The sequence below is a fragment of the Staurois parvus genome, unplaced genomic scaffold, assembly GCF_062004578.1.
Source record: "Staurois parvus isolate SC_StPar_1 unplaced genomic scaffold, SC_StPar_1.0 ptg000118l, whole genome shotgun sequence".
In the NCBI taxonomy this organism is placed as follows: Eukaryota; Metazoa; Chordata; class Amphibia; order Anura; family Ranidae; genus Staurois; species Staurois parvus.
The window spans coordinates 10,139,470-10,155,326 of NW_028317914.1; the positions used below are offsets into that span (position 1 = coordinate 10,139,470).

General features: G+C 41.5%; 1 protein-coding gene across 1 annotated transcript in view; it reads right to left on the reverse strand.

The window, feature by feature from the left end:
* Positions 1 to 15,857, reverse strand: part of NTSR2 (neurotensin receptor 2) — a 122,129-nt gene that overhangs the window by 39,244 nt on the left and 67,028 nt on the right. The window contains exon 2 of the mRNA XM_089672062.1: positions 8,728 to 9,004. Coding sequence (XP_089528188.1) covers positions 8,728 to 9,004 — 277 coding nt within the window. The remainder of the gene's footprint in view (positions 1 to 8,727; positions 9,005 to 15,857) is intronic.

The following is a 15,857-nucleotide window of genomic DNA, read 5'->3' on the forward strand; positions in this document are numbered from 1 at the left end:
GTGATCCTTTGGATAATCTTGACTTATACTTTATTACTGGTGAACCTTAAAATCTTTGCTCCTCCCATGAACTTTCTTTTTAAGACATGCCTTTGCACTTCCTATTTGCCAGATTGTTATACTCTTCTCCAGCCAATATCTTGCTTTTTTCTATCCTGCTTCTGTCCATATCTGCATTACTACTCGTTACCTAGCTTGACTTGCTCCTTGACTATGCTTCTGTTTAATCCCAATTTACAACCTCATGGTGTCCACATACACAGATTTTCGATGATCCCAATTGCTGCACTTCTGCCAAAGCAAATTTGTATAATTTGTAGCAAGGTAGACGCTGTTGCGAACACAGCTGAATTCAGACGTTGGATCTCAGATATCACTTGGAACCCAATAGCACAAAAATGTAAATTCTGCCAAGGGCTCTCTGAAAAGGTAAAGGATGTACTTTCCACAGTAGAGACTCCTAATGATCTTGAGGTATTCATCCAATTATGCATCTGAATTCTTCAGAGACTTACAGAAAGGAGGAAGGAATATTTGGAAGTAATGTTGGCATGAAATTCTCTGCTAGGCAGTTAATTCAAAAGGATCCAAAAGTTTCATCGGATTCACACACTTCTGAACCTGTGCAGACAAGCTATAAAAAGATCCATTTCTATTCTGGAGAAAGAGAGAAAACACTCGGAGAACATATGTCTAAATTGTGGGGACTTTGGGCATTACACAGTTAATTGTCCCATGCAATTTCTGTGACTGATGTTATAGTGCCTGAAAAAATAAACTCCATTACCCAGTCTATCTCTTTATTGATCAATGATGAAAATAAAGTGAATTCTCTACTTTCTCATTTTTTCATCCCTATTAAACTTATCACCGAGGGCCGTGAAATTCTACGCTCTGCTAAGCTGGACTCTGGGACCTTGGGAAACATTATGGACATAGAATTTGCCCAAAGCAATAGTATTAAAGACAGAAATAAATCTGCACACATTGATATGGAGACAATTGATGGTTCACCTTTATTGTCAGGACCTGATACCTATGAGACAGTTATTTTTGAACTCCAATTTGTAGCTGACCAGCTTTCAGCTGATTACGCCACCCACATTTCATGGTATCCTGGGCATTGCTTGGTTTACCCATAGTTCCTCTATTAACTTGAGAGCGTGAACTATAAATTTAACATCCTCCCATTGCAAGAAACATTGTAGAGAACCTTGTCAAACAAGTTCTCCACCAATCAAGGAACCGCAAGTTGATGTGGTGACTAACCAATCATATCACAACATGCCTCCACAATACCATGAGTTCCGGGATGTTGCTAATAAAAAGAATGCTAATCAATTACCTCTTCATCATCTGTACAACTGGCCCACTGCTCCCAGGGGCAGAAATACCTTTTGGTCACCTTTACATTCTGTCAGAAACATAATCAATGGTACTCAGGGAATGACACAATGACAATTTAGAGAAGGGTTTTTGTCAGACACTCAATGTTTCCTTTAGGGGAAGCCCTGTTCTTTGTTGAAAAAAAAAGGACTCCATTTTGCATTGATTACAGGGATTTGAATAAAATCACTATTAAAAACTGCTATCCACTTCTCTTAATCTCCCAAATGTTGGAAAGACTCTGTTCTGCCAAAGTCTTTACAAAACTAGATTTACAGGGGGCATTTAACCTTGTCCTCATTCATCAGGGAGATGAATGGAAAACTGCCTTTAGGATCAGATATGGGCACTTTGACTCAACATTACATTACAGTGCACACAAGAAGTATTTGGTTCCTGCATAGGGGAAATGGGTTATGAAAACAGCAGCACAGCATCAATATGTGAATTTTGAGTGTACAGTAATATAAACAAATTTCCCCGACCATCAGGACTGGGATAAAATATAAGTGTTTTCAAAACTCACTAAAAAAATGGATTTGGGCTCAACTCTGCCCCCCTCAAAAAAAAAAAAAAAAACACTTGTGATGACACTGGATCAATCAGAGAAATTGTGAACCTTTATTTATTAAATAAGACACACATATTAGACAGACAAATATTGCCTAAAAACTGTCTGCCACCAGATCACCTATTGTTATATTTTCTATGGAGACCTTGTATATACTGTATATGAATCTCTAATTTTATATCAATAAATATGGTGGCCACCATAATTACTAACTGTATGGTGTAAAATCTAACGTATTTCAATCTGGTATTCTTATAAAAGTAGAAAGTAAAAGTACCTGTAATAATGTCTCACTTGGCCTATAATGCATATAATTGCTGCTGCAAAAATACACTAATAATATTTAACTGGCAAATGTAATGATATACAGTATATTAAGGCTTAAAATTTCCACTTGCCTGCTCGCATTTGGCAAGTGGAAATAATGTGGGGGCGAGTCACTGGCAAAGCCGGAGCCACAATAAGGCAGCACAGGCAGCTGGGTAGACAGACACTGTCTCTTGGCACGCCCATCATGTCACAGTAGCCCCACTTACAGCCCCATAGCACGCCAACCTGAGTGACCAGGCCTGTGCTCAGTAGGTTTGTCTCGGTGTTGCCAGGATGGTGTTCATGGAAAAGCGGCTGTCCAATAAGCTGTCTCTGGATGACACAGTACCGCTCACCGCAGTCATAGAGGCCAGCTAGAGCCTGCAGTCCCACACTGTGAGTGTATTTGTGTGTATGGACTACAGGGAGGGCTGCGTGTACTCCCTGTGTGTGATCTCTACCATTCCTGTACAGGATACATGGGGGGTGTACATCACAGATCACTGACACATTGAGGGTGTACACTATAGATCACTGACACATGTTGGGTGTATACTATAGATCACTGATACATGGAGGGTGTACACTATAGATCACGGATACAATGGAGGGTGTTCTCTGATGGTACAGTGGGACTGTTAGAGGAGGACATGGGATGGGGAGATGGGACTGGAGAAGGAGAAAGACCTGGGATGGAGGAGGTGTTTACATTGCTTTATTAATATCATTAAATATGTTGTTGTTAATATTTATTCCGCATAAAACATTTCACAGTGTCATTTCAAGAGATAATTTATGAGGGCATGTTTAGTGGTGAAATTAGGGACGGGGAAGGGTAGGGCAACTGGTGGCGAGCAACTCTTAAGGTCTGCTAGTAGCTAAGGACTTGAAATTTTAAGCCCTGCAGTATATCAGATTATGACTTTATAATAGAAGAGCAAAGATTATGAATTGTCCCATGGTCACATATAGCAGTTCATATTATATGAAAGATATCCAGATATTCCAGTAGGATATATGGTCCAAAAGTGAAATACTGTAACCAACATGTATATATATTTCCATGTTGCTGGTTGCTTTTCTCTCACAGATAGCAATCAGTCACATGTATCAATACATAGGGGAATCCCAGTATCCACTCACTTTGCTTCAACATTTCAACTTTTCAAGAATTATTGACCTTGATACTGTGATCTAGAGGAGGTAATTGGGACCATAATTGAATGGTTTGATCGGTCCCTTCTGGCATTTATAAGCCTCCTCCCTCTCACAGACATCCAAGTGTTATATGCAGTCACCTTATAAATATATTCTTGCTTCTGATACTGTGGTCCAGTGAGAAAAGTCCTGGGATTGGGCAGTCAAGTAGAGCCTACCTGGCATCTTTGCAGAAAAGTGTACGGAAGAGTGTTGACAGGAGACCAAAGACCCTCAACCAAAATCCCACCAAGCGGAGGCAGGACCACTAAGTGTGGATCTCATCCCCGCGCTGGCCACAGCCCCGGAAACATCTATCATTATGAGAAGGTTTTGAGTGTGCGATGCGAGCCGGAACCCAATACCAGCGGAGGAGGACTTTATAGGCTGCTTCCATAGTGACAATGTTGAAGGAACATTTAGTTACACTGGAAAATGGCTTAATCCAGTCCTCAAAGTCCATAGCGGTTGTTGCTTCCACTGGGTGACGTAAGGAAAAGATGTGGATGGGCCACTTGTGTTCAGAGAGGAATAGAGTGTGGAGATGGTACATAGGGCTACTGGAGAATGGAGACAGGTATGCTCAAAGATTGTTTTCTGGAATAGAAAAGAAGAATTGCACCTAAGATCAACTATTCACTGTTGTAGTTGCTTATAGCGAAAGAATTCTGCTGGGGGCACATTGTGCAACTCGCAAAACGAGGTCCAGGATGGGAAGTGACTGGATCGTAAAAATCAATGGACTTGGGTGAAGAGGGCCACCCAGAGAATGCTTGAGGCTGTTCCAGACCCATGGGGAAAAGAAGAATATTTAGTAATGGGAGGAGAGGAAGAAATGGAGACATCAGGTTGTCATAGTACTGGACTGAGTCCCAAAAATGTAAGCTATGTAACCTGAGAGACTTATTTTGTAACATACTCTGGCATAGGGGATCCCCATTATATTAGGATCGGCATGGAGGGCAATCGCCAAGGGTTCAAGGGCCAGGATAAAAAGGACTGGGAACAGGGGGCAGCCCTGCTTTGTTTCTTGAAAAATGGGGAACGAGGCAGAGGGATGGCCCACTTAGAGGACGGTGACTGTGAGGGATGAATACAGGCCAAGAGCCAGGCCAGGATTTAATCTCTGAAGCCCCATCATTGCATAACATAGCAGAGATAGTACTAGGAGAGGATTTCAAATGCCTTATAAATATAGAGTGAAAGGAGGAACCCTGGGATCCTCTACTGGTTCATCAGTGTGACAAGATGGATTGCATCTGCAACTTTTTAACACTCCATCAATGATGTTTTTCAAGATCTGTTGGAGCAGTTTGTGATTGCATATCTGGATGATAATCTCATCTTTTCTATTAACCTGGAGGAGCACAGAAAGCATGTTTTCACTGTTTTTGAAAGATTAAGGAAGAACCGACTTCACATTAAATTGCAGAAATGTGAGTTTGAACAAACCAGATCCAGTTCTTGGGATACATTATATCTCCAGAAGGAGTGAGTATGGATCCTAAGAAGATCAAAGCAGTGGTGGATTGGCCTGCCCCTAGAAACATTAAAGAAATACAGTGATTTGTTGGAATTGCTAACTTCAGATAATTCATAAACTTCCTCAAGGTTATTTTTAATTTGAGAGATGTAATCACTATTGTGCTATTCTCCCTTATGCTACAAAACTGGCTTTTGAGAATATTTTTTATCCATTTGTCATGATGACAACAATGAAGATAAGAGTTGCTTGCTGTTGGTTTGAAGTGGTTTTTGGAGGTGATGTGCTCATCATTAAGGCTCAGTTCCATTAGAGATCTTGAGTCACAAACATGAGTAAAAGATAGACCCAACACATTACATTAATCAACAAAAGGTTGAGTTGAGGTTGCAAACGCAACCACTTTCCATCACTTCCGATTTCATCACAAGGGGTTCTGTGACATAACCAGGGGGTCACAGGGGGTCCTGTGACACTTCTGAAATTAGAAGTGATGCAGTAACGCGATCTGAGTAATCCTGAGGTGGTGAGACACTACTGGATCACTACTTACATTACACCTGACGCCTATCCATGATTTAATAGAGATGAGCACACTATTGGTTTTAATTTTGTGAGTGGCTTTTCACTTTTTAATAAAGCAATATATATTGGTTATTGTACCACTGGAGGCATCTTTTTCTCTTTTTTATGTTGATGCTAGATTGTGATTTGGATTGAGGAATAAAGTGAAGAACAGCTATCAGAGAGCAGATGTGGAATTTCTTGAGAATCTTTGCCAACCATGGGAGTGGGAGGCATGGCGATCTGGTGAGTGTTTGTCTATAATTGAGAGGAGCTTGCACAAGCACAAATGATGTTATGATGGAGAGAAGTAGTTCTGGGAAGAAGTTGAGCACCTTTTTTCACACATTTAGTATGGACTGTTATTAAAAGGACTGTTTTCATATACTTTGACACTATTATATCACAACGCTAACGTGAAGTGGACACTTTGGGGTTTATTTACTAAAGCTGGAGAGTTCAAAATCAGACTCCCTTCTGCATAGAAACCAATCAGCTTCTAACCTCTGATTTTGCACTCTCCAGCTTTAGTAAATAAACCCCTTTGTATTTTGTCGTTTGAATTTTGTGGATGAAGAAGGTGGCAGTAGTGATACGTTATAAATCACATTTTAAATTTACACTTATTGAAATATGTATTCGTGGCAGAATAATTTTATGATCATTTTTTATCACGTATTACTATTATAATTTGTATAACCTTACATAGTGGAGACATTTTTATAATTTATTTTATATACAATATTTTATCCCATTGTGCTACAACTGAAGGCAAGGTGGAGAGGAGGAATGGTAACATCACAATCTCCATCTTGTCCAGTTTGAGAACACCTTGTATTCATTGCAGTGCCATGCAAGTGACGCCTGTGTTCTGTGTGCAGATGGTAAGCCACTTGAACAGAACCCCAGTAGGACCCATAAGGTAGTGGCTACCACTGTATTAGTGTTTACTATTACAGTGATGTTAGCTTCCCCAGTGGCTCATAAGGTATAAGATATGCATACTTACATTGTGCCAAGCTAGACAAATGTAACTATGGAGGAAAACTCAGTCCTGGAGCTTAGCCTTAATTCACTTAACATTACCCAGAATACAAAGGAAACAGTGAGAACAGTCCTATAATAGCAGGGGAATGCAACGTTTGCATATCAGTTGGATCCCCACCCCATATATAACAATAAAAAAACAGATTATGATACAATTAAAAGAAATACATACCTGCCACTCCAGCCTTCACCAGCAGTGCTATACAGGGCCTCCCAAATACAGTTGCAAGAAAAAGTATGTGAATCCATTGGGATTACGTGGAGTTTTGCATGAATTGGGCATAAAATGTGCTCTGAACGTCATCTAAGTCACAACAATAGAAGAACAGAGTCTGCTGAACATAATACTACACAAACATTAGATGTTGCCATGGTTTAATTGCACATAACATGTAAACATTCACAGTGCAGGGAGGAAAAAGTATGTGAACCTTTGGACTTAATAACTGGTTGACCCTCCTTTGGCAGCAATAACCTCAACCAAACGTTTCTTGTAGTTGCAGATCAGACCTGCACAACGATCTGGAGTAATTTTGGACCACTCCTCTTCACAAAACTGTTTCAGTGTAGCAATATTCTTGGGATGTGTGGTGTGAATCGCTCTCTTAAGGTCATGCCACAGCATTTCAATCAGGTTGAGGTCAGGACTCTGACTGGGCCACTCCAGAAGGCGTATTCTGTGCTGTAGCAGCCATTGTTTTGTTGAATTACTTGTATGCTTTGGGTCATTGTCCTGTTGCATCACCCATCCTCTGCGGAGCTTCAGTTGGCGGACAGATGGTCGTACGTTTTCCTGCAAAATGTCTTGATAAACTCTGGAATTCATTTTCCCATCAATGACAACAATCCGCCCAGGCCCTGAGGCAGCAAAGCAGCCCCAAACCATGATGCTCCCTCCGCCATGTTTTACAGTGGGGATGAGGTTTTGATGTTGGTGTGCTGTGCCTTTTTTCCTCCACACATAGTGTTGTGTGTTCTTCCCAAACAACTCAATCTTGGTTTCATCTGTCCACAGTATATTTTGTCAGTAGTGCTGTGGAACATCCAGGTGCTCTTTTGCAAACTTCAAATGTGCTGCAATATTCTTTTTGGACAGCAATGGCTTCCTCCGTGGTGTCCTCCCATGTACTCCATTCTTGTTTAATGTTTTCCTTATTGTAGATGTGTCAACAAAAATGTTAGCATGTGCCAGAGATTTCTGTAGGTCTTTAGCTGACACTCTGGGATTCTTCTTTACCTCATGCAGCATTCTGCGCTGTGCTCTTACAGTCATTTTTACAGGACGACCAAGCCTAGGGAGAGTAGCAACAGTGCTAAACTTTCTCCATTTGTAGACAGTCTGTCTTACCGTGGACACATGAACATCAAGGCTTTTGGAGATACTTTTGTAACCCTTTCCAGCTTCATGCAAGTCAACAATTCTTGATCGTAGGTCTTCTGAGAGCTCTTTTCTGCGAGGCATGGTTCACATCAGACAGTGCTTCTTGAAACCAGTAAACCCAAAACAGGTGTGTGTTTTTTAAGGGCAGGACAGCTGTCAGCAACACATCCAATATCATCACACTGATAGGAGTCAAGGTTGGCTCACTCCTGGCTCCAATTAGCTCTGGGAGAAGTCATTAAGCTAGGGCCTCACATACTTTTTCCTCCCTGCACTGTGAATGTTTACATGTTATGTGCAATTAAACCATGGCAACATCTAATGTTTGTGTAGTATTATGTTCAGCAGACTCTGTTCTTCTATTGTTGTGACTTAGATGACGTTCAGAGCACATTTTATGCCCAATTCATGAAAAACTTCACGTAATCCCAAGGGGTTCACATACTTTTTCTTACAACTGTATCATGAAAAGACACTCCAGGACTTGTACGCTTGTAAGATTTCATAGACACTGCGGGTGGAGGCCAGAGTGTAAGATAAGAAACATTTTACCTTTTTTTCCTATAACCTGTAATTTTGAATGCTGCTTATTCATATAAGAGCTGGGGACCTAACTAATAAGTAGAACTTGCAATCTGATGCATAGTATGCTTTAAATGATAATTAAACCCAGTGGTGATTTTTTGGATAGAAGGTTCATACCAGCTCCTTCAGGAAGTTTCAGCATTTTGATGCAAGGTTTAGTTTAAGACATTTAAATGGCAAAAGAAATTGATCGACGTCCTTAACTGAGCATGTAAATGCTGTGTTGCAGTGATTGTATACGGTTGGGTTCACTGGACACCGTGAGGTTCTTCTTCCTGCTGGATCCTCTGACAGGAATTCTGGATAGATTGCTGGGTGAAGACTGAGACTTGCGCACTTCCTTGAAAGCCCACGGGCTCTTGCAGGAGGAATGGATGATCAGACTTGAGCGAGAGCGCAGGGACACAAGATGGCTTACTGTGATGCAGTTCAGACCACCAATCAGCGTAACCGGAAGGACAAAGGAAACAAATGCATTGACCTAAAATGATAGAAAATAAACTTAGGATGGTCTATGGCATAGAACAGAGGTTACAGGCTCTATTAATTGCTGACTCACATTCAGATACTACAAATGGTGACAAGCCACACAAGTATGAAAATGATAACAATTAAATGCAAGCAATGGGCTGCAGTATGTGGACCTCTGCTGTGGATTTTCTGTTCCTGGCTTGGTCTATGTTCTTAGAGAGGTAAGTATGATATTTCTTCTATTGCAGAGAACATTTATTCTTTTTGTGACTGACAAGAATAGGGCATACCCAGAACCCCTGTCAGTTTTTTTCTTATGTTCTTTTGGGACAGAAGAGGTGCTGGAGACAGGGCAAAAAGTCAGAGGAAATCTCTCGAAAATAAGAGCAAAAGAGTTTCCCCACCTACTGTTCAATGACGGCAAGTTTGGATTTTCCATCACTTCTGTCCCATTCCTACGCTGTCCAAAAACTAAAAAGACGTTTTTTGTTTTTTAGTCCAAAAATTTGTAAAGGAAGACTGGAGTCTTTTCAGCTTTTGCTATATGTGGAATACACAAGTTTTTGTTGAAGAAGGCTTGTCTCCTGTCTCCTCCCTCCAGATGTCAAGGACCATAAAACACAACCATGGATCTAGAAGTTGGAGATCTTTCTTGTACAGGGAACTGAAAAATAGAACGTAAAGCCCTCCACAGTGATTAGAGTTTGCCAGCATACAACCACCCTGTAACCAATGTGATCAGAGGAAAGAAAATTCCTTATAACAAAAGCAAGTAGAAGAAAAGTGTTGTCATGTGCTGCTGTTGTGGGCTGGAGAGAAAGGTAGGGTGATGTATAGCACATGGTGACAAAGATCTGTGGACAGATGAAAGCAAGCAGCTCAATGCTTGTTACAAATTATAGTTATTATGCAACGCCAAGAGCACACACAGCTTTTACCAGATACAAAGTCATAACATTTTAATATTGATAGATTTTAAAAATGTGTGTGAGAGGCTGCATGAGTCCTAAAGTGGATGTGTCTGGGAATTCCTCTCCTGTGTCACAAACAGGGGTTCTCAGGTCACCAGATTACTGATAAAAGGGGCTAGACTAAACTGGTGCATGACAGCACTGGGCTATGTAGGTAGGTTAGACATCCTATATACATCTAAAGAGCTAATTTTGCAACTGTGACTGGATTATATCTTTAAAGTGGTATTAAACCCAAAAGCAAACATTTATTATATTGCAGCTTACCATAGATGTGGTGGCTATATTAGGTTACTTTTTTAGGCTTCTATTTTCATCTGGTGGTTTAGCCAACAACTCTGCTGTTTTTCAGAGGCTCAAGTGCTCCAGCAGAATGTATCAGTTTACATGGATTAGACAATCCATTTACCACTGGCGAGGGTGATTAAAATGATCAGCATTTATTTATTCATGTAAAACCTTTGTCCCAAAAGGAAAAAACCTGTTTGCTGTGGCTGATTATAAAGTGTGAGCTGGAGTTTGGCTTTAGTTTGTTATTGTATTCAAATCTGGTAATACATTTAGTACATCTGCTGTGTCCTGTGCTCATTCCTCCAGAGTGGTGTCTCACTAATGCAGGTGTGTTTCTGGCCAGATCACCAGGTGAAAATAGAGGGGAAAAAGAAAACTGATGCAGTCACCACATCTAATTATTGGTTAACTGCAATATAAAACATTTTAGGTATAATACAGTTTTAAACCAGTTTTCCAGCCTTTCACACACTTTATTTTATAAACCAGCAGATGTTAATTTACACACTGGTTAATGTAACTTTCATGAACTCCTATATTACTCCTAACATTTTTTCAAAAGTCAATCCTACAAGGGAAGTTAAACTTACCGATATATAATTACTGATAAAAGACATAGATCTTTTTTAAATATTGGTTCCATATGTGCTTTATGGCAATCATCTGGTACCATAACAGTTAATGAAGAATCTCAAAATGTATTTAGAATAAAAAGTATTTCCTTTAGGGCCCTTTCACACTGATCCATTTTGATGTGTTTTTTCTTTTTGTGTTACAAAAGCTGGAAAAATGTACTCCTGTAAATCCTATGGCACCAAAAATGCAAATTCCATTGATTTCTATAGAAACTGCACCAAAAAAGCACCCAAAGTTAGATTTTGGTGCGTCTTTTTGAGTCCAAGCTTCACAGGTGCCCGTTTGGAGATAGGAGATCAGAAAACAACACAATACCACATATGCATGGAGCAATTTGAAAGCACCCTTACAGCTGGGTAAGGCCCCCCCCCATGCTTCCAGGACCTAACTTACGAACTCATAAATTTGAGCCTACCTGTAGACTTGGTGGTCCTCTTTTTTCCTACCATGTGCAGGACCTAGGTGTGCTTCTCTGCCTGGCTGGTCTAAAAGGCAGACTGTCTGTCCAGGCATGTGGGATTCAGCTGGATGCGGTGCCTGGGGTACCATCAGGGACCCCCACTGCTGGTCCTCGGGGTGGCTTTTATCATGGCTAACAGCCTCGTCTGGGGGCCTCTCGGTCCCTGTGAAGTGGGCAGCGGTGTCAACAGAGTCTCCCCTAGGCACGCACACCCATGCAGTACCAGTGTTTATAGTTGGATGGCGGAGGTTGGGTGAGCTAATTTTAAAAATACTTTGTGTCTAAATGAATGCTGCATTGCTAGGTATTGTCCTGCAGCCGCTCTGCATACCCGGAGCTCCACCACAGATAGTACTCTGCATAACAGGTGCACAAAGTAATACTTTGTCTGTTCACACATGGCATTAACCTGTTAGTGTCTTTTCATGTTTGCTTTACTATTGTGCCATTATGCCAACCCCTTCAAAAGATCAGCATTCCCAGAGAAGGTAGAGGAGTCACCTGCGGATGACTACTGTAGCCAGCATTCCTGTATATAGGAAGTATATATATATATATATGTATGTGTATTGGATACCCTGGTATATTTGTTTGTGCCCTCCAGTTTCTCAAAAAAAGTCAACAATTCCCTTGGATGGTTTTTATACATTGCAGAATATTATTGTAATTCTGTTGCAGATTCCTAACTTTTTGTTGCTTTTCTTAACAAAACCTTTTCATCATGTCCTGCTCTCTGGCAGGGCAAGGTTTGGTTCATTAACCACCTGGTGACTTCAGGGCTGTGGTTGGAAGCTGAAGTATCAGCATCCCTCTAGCAGCGGTTAACCCTTAACCCCCCACGGTCACATCAAAGCTGATTTTGAAATAGTGCGACTTACAGTGAAGTCGCACCATTTCAAAATCGGGTGACCTGCCGATTTCATTGCGATTTGCAAGACATCTGACACAGATGTCTATGCAAATCGCAACAAAAGCAGTGCATGCACTACTTTAGAAATCGGCAGGCCAATACGGACAATATGGTGCGACTTAGCATACGATTTGTTGCACCTGATGTGACCGGGGGCTTGGGGTTTGTTACTAAGCAAGCTATTTTCTACTTCATTAAATTAATATTGTTTTTTAGCTGCTTTACGCAGCAGGCAAAACCCTGTGAAATGATTATCTAGTCTGGCAATAAGCAGTCTCAGAGTTTTCCCAAGCAAAACAACACTCTTCAGACTATAAAAAAAAAGAAGATGCAGATGAACATGACTGTGAGATGAACATGAGTGTGTTCTGTTCACCCTGTGAAGGGGTTATATGTGCTAAGAATGAGCAGTCTCATAGCCTTCCCAGGCAAAACAGCCTCTTCAGACTCTCCAAAGGGGAAGAGATGGATGAACATGACAGTATGTATCTTGCTTTGTTCAAGAAACCAGAAATGAGGATGATGCCACCAAACATGTTGTCACATTCATTAAACACGTGGCCAGTACATTCAAAAGGAGTTGCTTCCACTCACCCTATGAAAGGGCTATATGTTCTGGCAATTGGAAGTCTCATAGCCATGTCAGGCAAGACAGCCTCCTCAGACTCTATGAAGAGGAAGACACGGATGGGCATGACTGTATGTATCCTGCTGGTTTAAACTGCCAGAGATAGAGACGATGACACCTAACAGAATGTCACATTCAATAAACACATTGTCAATACACTCTAAAGGAGTAGTTTACACTTAGCCTTTGAAAGGGTTATCTGCTTTGGCAATGAGAGGCCACCTAGTCTTCCCAGGAGAAACATCCCTCTTCAGAATTTCCAAAGAAGATGATGTGGATGGACATGACTGCATGAATACTGCTTTGTTCAAGCAACCAAGGTTAAAGATGATGACACCTAACAGGTTGTCACATGAGGCTAATACACTCTAAAGGAGTCTCTCCACTCACCCTGTGAAGAGGTCATCTATTCTATCAAGGAGAATTCTCTTAGCCTTTCAGGCAAACAACTCTATTCAGACTCTTCCAAAAGAAGAGTCGAATGAGCATGACTGTATGCAAGCTGCTGGTTCAAACAGCCAGGGATAAATAGGTTGACACCTAACAAGTTATCACATTCATTGACCGTGTGGTCAATATATTCTAAAGGAGTTGCTTCCACTCACCTTGTGTAGGGGGCATATATTCTGCAATCTCAGAACCTTCTCAGGAAAATCAACCCTTGTCAGATTCATCCAAAGTACATGTGGATGAACACAACTGTCTAATTCCTGCTTTGTTCAATTAATTATGCATGTGGTCAAGACACTCTAAAGGAATTGCGGAATTCACTTTTGGCAAGGTCCAGCTATTCTGCCAAGGTCCACTCTTCCTTTTAGGGCCATTATAATTGTTCTCAGAGCCTTCTCAAGCCAATCAATCCTCTTCAGTCCCTTCTGAACAAGATGAGGATGACCTTTGTCCAGGTTTTTGATTCCTTTTGTAGAGTTGATGGAATGCCTTTAAATAGAAACAAAGCTGTGGAAGTATTTCAAGTGCCCCCAGAGGAAGGCCTGACAATTCCCTTATGGTGACTGAATCAAGCATTTGTTCTACAAGATTGGATCATGCTGTCACAGCAGAATGTCATGGGTTTTGAATCAACCGTTTAGTTGGTGTGTCCCTTATGGGATTGGCCAGATACACAACCTTACAATTAGAAGTTGCTGTGGCCTTCAAGGACATATTCAATCACTGCATTGTTCTTGATCTTAGAAGGTGAAGCCTAAATGAATAGTGGTCAGATTGGCTTTTCTTAAGATGACCGTCTGTTGAGTTAAAAGAGACTTAAGTTCAAGAGTCAGTTTTCACACATGCTCCAGAGAGGGTAGCTTCTGCATTTCTGGCTGGTAGTCAAAGAAAAAGCCAGCACATAATCCAAGAATTAAGCAAAGAGCTTCATGTCAGGATGCTTTCTGGTATTTTGGGGATTGTGCCATCCATATATGTCTTATGGGCACTTGGTGGCTCCTCTTTGGACATAGGTACAGCTTTGGTGACTGACACATGGTCCTTCAAGGCAAGAATTTCAGGCCATATTTGGGAGATCTTTCATCCTTCACGTCTCAGATTGGGCCACATAAATCGCCTCGCTCCAGCAAGTCAGGTATGCTCAGTTGAACTCTCACCCCCTTTCAAGTTGGGTTTTTGGACTGGGGCAGAATATACAGTATGGATTATGCCAGGGCTTAAAATTTCAAGTCCTGAGCTACTAGCCAGGCCTTAAGAGTTACTCACCACCAACAAACACACACAAACAGAGACACCTGTACAAACACACAGACATGTGTACACACACACACACACACACATAAACATGTACACACACAGAGACACATGTATACACATACAGACACATGTATACACACACACAGACACGCATACACACAGATACATGTACATACACAGAAATACACATGCACAGGCACATGTACATACAGACACAGACACATGTACATACATACACAGACACATGTACATACATACACAGACACATGCATATACATACACAGACACATGTACACACAGACACACATGTACATGCACACACATGTACACACATGCATGTACATACACACAGACACATGTATGTGCATACACAGACACACACGCACCCCTATAAAAAGTTGCAGTACTTTGTTGTTCACTCACAGAGCCGGGTACTGCACTCTAGGGGGAGGCAGAGAGAACAGCACACACTCCTTCCTTTGCTTTCACTGCGCTCAGCTATTGAGCAGTCTGACTGCTCCCAGTGCCAATGACAGATCTGGCCTGAGCACTGAGCCTGCTCAGCGTCTGGCCTGGGGGACACACTCGCCCCCACCATAATTTTCACTCGCCATTGGTGAGCAGGCGAGTGGAAATTTCAAGGCCTGAATTACGCCCTGTATGAAAGCGATCCTATACTTGTGATTGGAGAAGAAGAATCTTCTGCGATGTCCTTCTCATCTGATGACCTAGTGACTGGTGGTACAGTCAGACACCAGCAAAGTAGTTGGAGATCCCTAATTAAGGAGCAATGGGAAGGGTTTTGAAGGGGCCATGATAGTGTACAACATCCTAGGGTTAAGAACAGAATTTCAAGCTCTCCTAGCCTTCTGTCACCTTATCCAGGGTGCACTTGTCCCGGTGAAGTTAGATAGTACAAAGACTGTGGCCTACATTCGAAACAAGAGGGCAATCAGTGACTGCCTCCTGAAGGAGGTTTCTCAGATTCTAGAGTAGGCCCAAGTCAATATACTGCAGCTATCCACGTCCCGGCTCAGAAGAATCTTTAGGAAAACTATTTGCATCAGATGCCTTCAATCAAAGTGACCCCTGTGGTACCTCTCGCTGAAAACTGCTTTCCTGGTGGCAATTACATCAACCAGAAGAGTGTCCTTATTGATGACCCTGGGGTTTAAATAATCCTTTCTTACATTCATCCCAGACTGGGTGTTACTTTGGCTGATGCTCAAGATCATGCCAAAGGGGCCTTCAGAGTCCATA